This window comes from Pteropus vampyrus, unplaced genomic scaffold, assembly GCF_000151845.1.
Source record: "Pteropus vampyrus isolate Shadow unplaced genomic scaffold, Pvam_2.0 Scaffold24, whole genome shotgun sequence".
NCBI classification, from domain to species: Eukaryota; Metazoa; Chordata; class Mammalia; order Chiroptera; family Pteropodidae; genus Pteropus; species Pteropus vampyrus.
In genome coordinates, this window is record NW_011888805.1 from 4,262,435 (window position 1) to 4,273,806 (window position 11,372).

Genomic DNA, 11,372 nt, shown 5'->3' on the forward strand with positions numbered 1-11,372 from the left:
TAACAACATTTCAGTTATTTTTCTCTGGGCTCTTGTAGAAACTTAGTTATTACTTAATAACCCAAGAAGCATCTAAAATATTATCTAACACAGCTTTTCAGTATTGCCAAGGCTTCTCTGGTTTCAAGGCAGAGACGCTCAATGAGAGAAGACATTAAGCCTGCTGGATGCAGTCGGTCACTCATAGTAAATGACACAACAACGTCCCCATGAATTCACTAAAATGTTCAATTTACAGATATTTCTTGAAAGGATTTTAAATCCTGTTAGATCAATGTGACCTTCCAGTTGTCTAGTATTTATTACAGTCCTGATGTTTTAACATTCTCGGTAGACTATTCCATTTAAATATCCAAGGACCAATAACTTGAGTTTGAACAGGGACTATAATTCTCAAAGTTTCCTTAGAATAGTTTCTTAAATGTCGGTAGTTGTTGACAATATAAAATGAATCTGGATTAAACATTAAAAAGAAATTTCGATACAACTAGTAATCATTGTAATATTAACATATGTATTTAAAGAAATATAATAAAAATTATTGAAATAACTAAAAACATATACTGCTAATGTCATAAAATTTAACAGGTTGCTGTCCTCACCTGGGCACCCAGGTCATTGTAGAGGACCTTCAGAGAAGTCAGCTGTTCATCCATCCCCTTGGGGTTGTCAGTTTGCTGTTTCTGGACAATGTGCCTTCCTGTTTTGATGACGGTCTCCACTTCAAGCTTTACTTCACTTAAAGTTTTATAGAGTTTCTTAAAAATAAAGCAAGACAAATATTACCCATCGTAATGAAAACCTGCTAACTGGAATGACTGCGGAGCACAGCTGATACAGATGGACAGCTACTGTGGAGATCAGAGGGCTTTATCTTCCTCAGATTTGGATTGGAAGGATGAGTAAAATGAAACAAGGTTATAATAATTTTTTTAAATCAGAAAAGAATAAACAAATAGAAATTATACTTGTTTTTAAAAAAAAACTCAGAGGCTTATTTTAAAAGTTTATGAAATTTTATAAACATTTTTCTTACATAAAATGGGAAAATATTAGGATAAAAATTGAATGTCTATCCTTTTTAAAATTACATTTTAAAAAATCCTAAATGCTATTACTAAAAAAAGCCAACGCTGGCTTTACTTCTGGCTGTTGGAAGTTGGAAGTATTAACATTTTTTTTCTTACAGTTCTCTGAAGTACCAAGTCTACCATCATCAGCCCGTTATTTCTTATATAATGAAGAGATACATGACAACTCAATATGTTAAGATGGATATAACTATAAGAAATCGGGGATATGCAAGTCAAATTCAGAGCTGTCCTCATCCCAGTTACCTAAAATCAAAAAAAGCTTTATTTTGTACAGGTTCTCATCTCCATTCATAGTGATCCTGACCTGAAACATCTATTGTGGCTCTGTCACACAATAAAAGACCACCGGACCAAGTTATACAAGGTCCCGGATGGTGCTTGCTTTGCTGACTGCTATACCTCAGTAAATAAATATTTTAATATATTCATGAGCACATGCATGCATGGGTACGCACACATATACATATGAAAATTTATCCTATTTGTTCATTCTTCTACCCATTCCAGCTTTTGAGTAATCAAATGGCCTTTGGTACATAACAGATACGTGGAGATTACAGTTTGAGAAAGCACAAAGAATTCATCCCAGACTTTTCTGGTCTTAACAAGTGTCATCTTTAACTTCTTCATAATCCTTCTCAAGCAGAACACTAATTCTAAGGTTGTGTATGCTTAGCCACATTATTTTTTAATGTCTATACAATTGGATTTTAAAGTTCAAGACTACAATAGTAATAAGGCCTTATAAATAATTTCTTCTTTCACATCGTAGGTTTCAGCTTTGATTTAAAAATAATTTTCCTAGAGAATGATTTTTTTTTTTTTGCAATAATATTCGTGATAGCTATTCTAATTTCTTCTTTCATATTTTAGGCTTAAACTTTGTAAATTAAAATTTTAAATTTTACTTTCCTTTAGAATGATTTTTTACACCATAACATTTCTAACATCCATTCTAAGTATGGTTCCTTTGGCTAACTCAAATTTATCCTTTAAAAGATTAGTCACATTCTGCCAAAGCATGACTCTTTGTAACTTCACATTGTGATTAAGATGTGTTTTCTTTGTTTTTTAATCATGTTATATACTTGTCTATGCAATTTCCTTATCTGGTTACCCTGTAATAGTTGATTTTATTCTCTCCTAGCTATCTGTCCTATCTCTTCTAAATTCCTTGGAAAAAAGGACCACAATTCTTATTTTTTAACCTGTTTTTCATCATTGATCCCTATTCTTAGCACACTGTAGACAAATAATTACTGAACAAACCATGTATGCAAACACTAGATGAAGCCACGTTAACTGCTGGAAAACCCACTGGACACATTCCCCAGTCAGTGGCCTCACCATGCACTTGTCCAGGTGGGTCTGGATGACATCAGGGTCCACGTCCTTCACGTTCAGAACATGAAGTTCTGCTTTCACACCATCCAGAACACGCTTGCAGTCAAGCATTCGCTGCTCGAAGTTAGCGGGCTTCTGGAAAAGCTGGAATTTTGTGGACACCTCTCGAAGTTTCCTCTGTTTGGAGAAATAAGAAAAAATAAGCAATTCAGAGCACAATAATACTCTCTCTGCAGATGGTATCAGTAAAACCCTGCTAAAAAGCTGTAAAATAAAACACCAATAAAAACATTCCTTAAAGGAACTCAGTGAGGTTACCTGATCACCTGAGGGTCATGAATTACTTGACATTCAGTGTACTGACTAAAAAGCTAAGCTGCCTTTGCCGGAATTAAAACATCATGAATTTTCTCACTCGTTCAAAAAAATATAGTCCGAAACCTAGAACTCAAAATGCGCTTCATCGTGAGCCCAGAGTGAAAGTCAATCTCACACTCACCTTTAAGGGACTAAGAGGTGCTGCAGCCCATGCCCTCAGCCGGCCCAGTGTGGCCCAGCGTATCAGCCACACCAGAACCGACAGGGGCTCTGCACCAAGGGAAAAGATGATAGAAAGTTAACTTCTAAATCTAGCTTACTATCCCTTCTCAGCTCAACTATAAATATCAGATCCAGTGTTTCCCACCCATGCAATGATTTCTTTCTACTGCCCTGACCGAGATGCAAAGTGCCTTCCATTCACACTCCCATCCCACTGTTTGCATCATAAAGAAGACCAAGGTCATCCAAGTAAGCAGCTTCTCCTCATTTTCTTCTTGTGCCCAACACATTGAAAAAGAAAAAGGAAGCAGCTCTGCCTCTTCACCTGCAGCACATCCATCTGACTTCCTCCTCTGACAGTCCTGCCTTCTGGGGAAGATGGAGGCTGAGAACGTGTATTTCTTCTCAGCTCCTCTAGAGTGAGTTCGTGGGCTGAGATTTCTGCTTGGATTTTCTACGAAAGAGATGAGAAGGGAGAAAGAATGACTTTCTTTTTAAGTTCCATATAGACATACAATACATAAGAATATGCTGACCCCTATACAAGCTTTAAGTTTGCAGTACAGTATAATAATAATATGGTCCACCAGTATTGGATGCCTGTGTGCTATGTACGAACTGCCTTTGAATTTGTCATTTCTAATGTTCACCCCTTATTTATAAAGAAGAAATTTTCCCAACTGCATAGCTAAGAACACTAAATAATTTTTAAATGGTGGCCATCTATCCAGGTCTCACATAAAGACCAAGAGAACCCCAAAACCCACATGCTGCCCCAGAATTAAGGTCACCTTTCTCACTGACTATTGGTTTGCGATGGGAGAAGGGGCTGGTTCTCTTGCAAGTGAGGAGGCATATAACAAATGCTCTTCTTACAACTCAATCACTACAAATCCACGGCAGTACCTGAGCTTCCTGTGGAACTTGGAAGGCATCTATCCTATCAGTCAAGTATGTTGTGAGCTGCTTGTCCAGCTCCCCTAAGCTCTCCTGCAAGACCTGAAGCATGTGATCAGTCTCCCGCAGGACCTGGAGTTGCTTTTCCAAAGAAATTTGCTTGCTCTCTGCCTACATAGGGGAGAAAATTGAACCATTAGTCACTCAGTACAAATATAAACAGCCAAATATAAGAAAACCCATATGTCTGGCTACCAAGAAAAGAAATAGAAGCACTAGTTCAAGATATAGGCCCACAGTATAAAGAAATAGCAATGTTAACAGTAAAAAGGTCCTTCTAGAATCTTATATATCTTGCGGTGAATTACTAATTTTTACTTCTCTCTATATACAATGACAATATATAAAAATGTTAAGATTTCCTAATTAATATATTAAACAGAATAAAAAAATTGTCATTTATTGTAAAATTAGGGTGTTTTTAAGAAATAGCAATAAACCTATCAATAAGAATATAAAATGTAACAAGACTGTGTATCGGCACTGTAAACATATAAATCTCTTTTTTCCAAAGTCTAAGACAAATTCTACAGATGCCCATGTATGCTGAACCACTGTTTTCTGCACTTTTGAATTAAGTTTGTTTCTATTCATGAACTAAACATCAGGTTATTATTTAATACATATTCGAAAGCTTCTAATGTCTACCCAACCCTCCTGTAAAAGAACGATCTCCTTTTTCTCATTACTGACATGAACACGCATGTTGGGACGTATTCCAGATAAGTATCTAAAAGAGTCCAGAACTTTATAACAGCAGCTTACATCAAATTCTGATGACCCTAATATTTACTAGGATAATATGACTTATTATTCTTATATACAGCTATAATACGATCCTTGAAGGAAATTAAATAGTTCACAAGCAGAAACCATCTCAAAGATAGATTTTTTAACTCATCAAATTCTGCCTGCCTTGCAAGAGTTAAGTCTACTCTTCCCCAACTAGTATTTCAAAGCCCTTAACTACCCTCATTAATGTTGATTACCAACTTTTCCTCTTGGTAAGAGTTCTTGAGGTCAGCTCCCTATCACAAATACCTAACAAACACTCACACCTGTCCCAGTTCTCACCAGGTGACTCAGTTCTTCATATCGACTGTTGAAAGCCTCCAGTTTCTCACTGATGATATCATCCAGGATCCCCCCATCAATCAGAGTCTGGCCAAGTTCCCGAATCTGGGTACGATTATCCGCTGGATGTCGCAAAACAGATTCTAGAGACTGGATGGGGACAGGGGAAAAAAAAAAATGCATTTACTGAGGCAAAATGTATCAAGGACCCTAAAAATGTCCATTTTTTAAAAAAAATAATTCCATTTTCTAGAAATCTACCAAAGGAACAAGATCAGATATGATTAATTCACAAAAATATCCATCATGGTATTAAAAAAAAATACATAAAATTAAGAACTCAGCATGAATGATGATATGATACTGTAACTCCATAAAATAATTTCAATAATTATTAATTATATGGGAAAATGTTCATGGTATGTTACAAAGTTTAAAAGCAGAAAACAATACCATACAAGCAGAATTATCTCAGACTGTTATTGATTATATTACTAGAAACAGACACTCATTTTTCTATAACATATACTAGGCACTGTTTCATGCACATACTTTATATATACATAAACCTAATCACAAGGCTAAATATTATTCCCATGTTACAGATGGGAAAACTGAAGTTGAGAAAGATTAAATAATTTGCCTATATATACAGTAAAAAGAACCAAGACTCCAATTTGGCTCCAAAGACCTTACGATTCCAAAACTTTTCATCTCGTTACTATAATATATTACCTTCTAGCATGTATATATTAAAAAATAATGTTTAAGAAGAAATTGTTTATCTTAGAGTTTGCTTTATACTTTTCTCCATTTTCCAAATTTCTAGAATGCACATTTCAACTCTCATGTTAAGAAAATATGTATTTTTAAAATAAGCTTTCACATTTTTTTAATGCTCTCAATCTCTCACTCTGCTATATTATTTGAGAAATGACATCTTTCCTCCAGCAGAGCATCTGGCTCCTGGAGTTTAGGTACATTTGTCTTATTTCTGATCTTCAATTCAGTCATCATCTTAATTACCACATCATGTGCCTACAATTTTAAAAGCATATCTACTCTGTTCCTCCCCTTTAAAAACAAAACAAACCAAAACAAACAAAAGCAAATCTATTCTCTTCACATTTTTATCTATTTAAGAAGCAGTTATTAAGTCATCATGTGCCACACGATGTGTTGATAACTAAGGAACAAAGAAAAACCAGGTACATTTCTTGGCTTTAAGGAGCTCAGATCCAGGCCTGGGGACAAGCTCCTAGGACAGGATCCTACATCTCTAATTCTGCCCTCCCCAACCTGTCCTCCAACTTTTCACATCTGAAGATAACGGAGGAGCCACTGCAAACACAGTCATTGCCACATCTAAGGAACGAAAATCACTTTATGAAGAAACAAGAGAGCAATTGTCCTAATAACATATCAAGGGAGTTTTATCCAGGGACTGGTAAAAACCAACTGGAAAATCACTAGAGTGCTTTATAATGTCTAAAAGATACTAATTAGCAAACAACTAACCACCTCGAAGGCTAAGTTAGCGGGTCACCCAATAATCTAAATATGCATGATTGTGTAAATACTTCAGGCAATGGAAGACAATGAAAGCTACATTGAAAACTACTGAGGGAGCAAATGCACTTGCTGGCATAAGGCATTATGTTCCTCATTTTAAAACTCATTCACCACAACAAGAAGAAATATCCACCTCCAGAGCTTCGTTGACAGCATCTGCCTTCTCAGGCAGGGCCTCTGTGCTCTTCATTCGCTCTTCCAGAGTGTTGAGCCAGGAAGTTTCTAGATCCAAATAGTGAAGCAGTTCAATCCAACAAGACCAGACCTCCTAAAGTAGGCAAGAAAAAAGTTAAATGGGATAAGGAGTCATTTAGAGATGCATGTATCTCCAGTGTTACTCATTCTCCCTGATCAATAACCATTTCATTTAGATATGAGTATATTTGAAGATTTAAAAACTAATGAAGTTGGAATTTTGAGTAAGTAAAATAAGATCGAATTCTTCAATAAATTACATTAGACCAAGTGGAGGAAGGTGGGGGCAAAGAGGAATGAGCTGCCTTACTCTTTATATGAAAATAAATTCCAAAGATCTACTTAAATGTCAAAAATAAAATTATATAATTGGTAGAAGAAACCAGGGGGGAAATATTATTTGTCTGTTTTCTAAATAGGAGGGTAAAAGTGCTCATAATTATAACACTTTTGAAAATTGTATAGGAACTTGGAATTGCCTAGAGTCCATCCTATTCCAACTCAGAACTAATGGATGTATACTCTTTTCAACTTTTTTCTAAATTTATATGAATGTATCTATATATGCAGAGACCCACATTTTACCCAAAATGGAGTTACACTATACTCACTGTATTAGCTGCAATCACTTATTCCCCATTCCTATGAGGAGTTTCAGGGGGTTGGGAGGAAAAATGAATTTATATTCCCCACTTTCTAGGAGAAGAATTATAGAAGGAAAAGCCCCTTCCCTATACAAAAGGAGCTTATTTGATGGATAAGTTTAGGAGAAAGAGTTCAGCATGGAGCCTCCTGGGTTGGTTCTCTTTCAGACCCCCCAAATGAGAGAAGGCCCATTCTAGCCTGCGATCTATATGAGGTATGCTAACCAGGCCAGGGTTCAGCAAATTTTGCTATAAAAGGCCAGATAGTAAATATTTTAAGTTTCACAAGCTACATCTGGTCTCTGCCACAGATTGTCCTTTGCTTATTTTGTATGTATTTTGTTTTGTTTTTACCAACTCTTTAGAAATTAAAATTATACAAACTATTTTTAGCTCACGGGCAATACAGAAAGAGACCACAAACCAGATTTGATCCTCAGGCTGTAATTTGGCAACCTGTGAATGAGACTAAAAGAGAAAAGACGCATCTGGTCACTCAAATTTCTAAGCGGGGAAAGCAGACTGAGAAATCGATTTGGCTGCAAGCAGAGCCCTATCTCATAGGCATAAAAGGATAACTCTCAGAGAAGCAGTCCCAAGAAGCAGAACTGGTCCCTAATCAATCAATAGTCCCAGCTCCTGGAGTAAGGGGCCCTGACGACACATGTCTGGCTAGATTTCAGAACTAACTGTTACTAAATTTCAGAGTCACTATTACCACCAGTGACTGCCTTCCACTGCCCCAAATTTTCTGAATGGGAATTATTGCTGAAGTTTTCATATGCCTGTTTCATCAGTGTATGTTGGGTGCAAGGGGGGCAGGCAACTTATCTTTTTAGTGCCCAGGTCATCAGATCAAGAGGTGCCACACCCAAGCACCTACACCTGAAGAAACAGCTCCAAGGAGCCACATTTGCATCTGACACTGGATTTCAAGTTTGCTGCTGTGCTGGATAAGACTTTGGGAGTCCATGGGAGAGTGTAAATGCATTTTGCAGGGGGAGAAATGTCACTAACTAATGACCAGAGAGTGAATGACAGTAGATTAATGGTGGCCACAAATTTTTCGCCACTACTCCCATTAAGTGGTGAAATTGATTTCTCTTTCTCTAGAATGTGGACTGGCCTTGTGACGTGCCTAGACCAAAAGAATGCTACTGAGCTGACGCTGTGCCCAACTGCAGACCTAGCCTCTAAGAGAACTGACAGCTCCTGATTTCTCCTTAAAGGCCAGCTGCCAGGTTGTAGAGAAGCTGTAAAACTGAGGCCACGTCGAAAAGAGACCCAGAGGATGACAGGCCACCATGAGTGTCCCTGCAAAGTTCCCAGTTGACTGCAGCTACCTAAGTGAGCTATTCATGGAGCAGAAGAGCCACCCAGCTGATCCAAATAGACCCACGGAATCATGAGAAATAACAAATGCTTGTTTTTATAAGCCACTATGTTTTGGTGAGGTTTGTTTCGTAGCAATTGATAACTGAAACATAAGTGTATACATTAAAAATACGAAAACATGGTTGAGTAGAATATATACCAACTTCCAGATAATAATTACTTCGAGAGCGGGATCAAGAGATGATATGAGATAGAAAAGAAGGAAACAAGTTCTGTGATACTAATTTATCGTATTTTAAAAACAAGATCTGGAAAAATATGGTAAAAAATTAACATTAGTTATATCTGAAAGATCTGTATATAGGTGTTAGTAGTATTATCTCTACTCTTCTCTAAGTCTAAAATATTTCATGATTTAAAACATTTTAAAGGAGTCTAAAAGTTATAAGATAATAAAATTGGACTTTTCTGAAGAAAAGCTTTTTACTCTAATTTAGAAACTTGGGCTATTTCTGCCCAAGATCCCTTGGTAATCTCTGCTATAATTTTAAAAGAATTTCCATTTCATTTCCCATTTCAAAGATATCAAGGCCTCATCTTTTCTCTTTTATCTATATCATCTTTTTCTTGCATTTTTCCTTCTTTTCTCTCAAACTAATTCCAAAGTAATTCTAAAAGTCATTCTAAAAGTGATTCTCAAAGAATCACTTCCAAACCCTCGAAATATTTATTTCACTCTCCCTCTCAAATTGTCACCTTTGGGCCATAAAGGCAGCTTGAAGAAATGACACAGAATACATCACGGTCTTTTGTTAGCTCGGGATAATTCAGGGACCCCATTCATGATGTAAACATATTACGAATTGTTATTTTGGCTATAAAGAAATTGGAAAAGAAAAAAGGGCAAAATCAAGGGTGGTTATGACGGAAAAGAAAATATGGATAAGACTGTAGTAAAGTTCAATTCCAAGATCATTCACCAAGAGTCAAAATCAGGCATGCATAATATAATATCTTATGGTTACATCGTTTTAATTTCTCAAATGATTAACCTCAGGTGTTTTCTGTTAGAGAATATATTAATATTAAAGAATGTGGTTTTGAGTTGTAGCTTTCTTATTAACTAGTCTCAATTATCCATATTTTTCTTAGCACAAAATAAATTCAGAACAAATAAGTAATGAGTGAATTAGTTTAAATATTATAGTTGCGGTTGTTTATTATTTTAGGATTTACCACAATACAATTATTTGTTTTAGGTTGAACTGAATTTAAATTAAATTTTTATAAATTAAAATGCTTCTTAATTTTTTGCAATAAGATATAACAAAAGTCACAGGAATATAAAAATTAACAAGCAATAACTTAATTTTATTTAAAAAAAAAAACCTCATGGCATCATCTACATCTTAAACCCAAGAGCCTGGACTCTAACTTCAGATGACTCTAACTTTAGACACTACTCTAAATAACTTCAATTCATCTCTCTGTACTAACCAGGCAAAGCAAAAGAGATGCTCACAGTATATTGTTTTAGAATTTTAGGACTGGAATTAACCCTAAAGACCATCTTTGATATGGCAACCTTGATCTCACATTAAAAAAAATGTCTAAAGATATTAAATGTCTTTCTCAAAAACCTTCCACTAATTAAAGGCAGATCTTGGTCTCCTAATTTTTTTGTTTCATTTTATCAACCTATTATCCAAGAACTACTTGTCCTTTATGATCCAGGATTTAAAAAGAAAACTGGAGGGTTTTTTTTTCCCATACACTACGGAATCTGAATTTCAGAAATGCATCGCTGAAAAAATACCATACCTCTAATGTGTGGCACTTCCCTCGAACTCTATTGCAAAGAAGTTGGTAGTTCTCCAGCACGACATTCAGCGCCGATGTCAACTCCTGGCCACCAGAGGGCGCTTTTGCAGCCAGTAACTTGATGTTGTCCTTGAGAATCTTCACTCTCACCTCCTTCTGCAACACATCCTCTTTCGCCCTCTGTTCCAAGAAAAGATGAACTTGAAAATTGTCTCCTTTTCTTGGTAAGCAATTTCTTTCCTTTTTTTTTTAAATAAACCAAAATGAAAATGTTTACACGATTCCAACTAATTTGAAACGCTATTTAGGTAATCACTGACGAGAGTGCTTTTGAAATAAAAATGCTAACTATAAAAACTTGCTCATGAGAGGTCCCAATGTACACAATCCCACACAAACATTTTCATTTAATAACAAGCAATGTTATCACCCAAGTTATCCTAAGTTATGCTTACTGACATGAAGTACTTTTAAAGTCTGGGCCCGTGATTTTCAATTAATTTTAATTAACCACTAGAGGTCTGAGCATATTAGATGGAAATAAAGTTTCAAAAAAATTGAACTGCACTGTGGTAGAGGTATCCTTTAAAATTATTCAAACATATTTTTTTCTGCTGTAACATAGGTATATCTACCCTGCCAATAATTGACAGCTTTTCAAGGGTGATAAATTTATACTAGGAAGATGGGATCTAGAAATAGCTTCTTTCCTGACTCTCGCTCCTTGCTTAGAATAGTCTCACTTTCAGGAAAATCAACCAAAAACAGAGTTTCATTTTCTCTTTTAATTTTCTTT

General features: G+C 35.8%; 1 protein-coding gene across 1 annotated transcript in view; it reads right to left on the reverse strand.

The window, feature by feature from the left end:
* Window positions 1-11,372, reverse strand: part of UTRN (utrophin) — a 472,032-nt gene that overhangs the window by 293,232 nt on the left and 167,428 nt on the right. The window contains exons 26-32 of the mRNA XM_023528331.1: window positions 10,577-10,816; window positions 6,715-6,849; window positions 5,010-5,159; window positions 3,885-4,046; window positions 3,304-3,432; window positions 2,442-2,615; window positions 603-758 (exon numbers count right to left, since the gene is read on the reverse strand). Of these exons, the coding sequence (XP_023384099.1) occupies window positions 603-758; window positions 2,442-2,615; window positions 3,304-3,432; window positions 3,885-4,046; window positions 5,010-5,159; window positions 6,715-6,849; window positions 10,577-10,816 (1,146 nt within the window). The remainder of the gene's footprint in view (window positions 1-602; window positions 759-2,441; window positions 2,616-3,303; window positions 3,433-3,884; window positions 4,047-5,009; window positions 5,160-6,714; window positions 6,850-10,576; window positions 10,817-11,372) is intronic.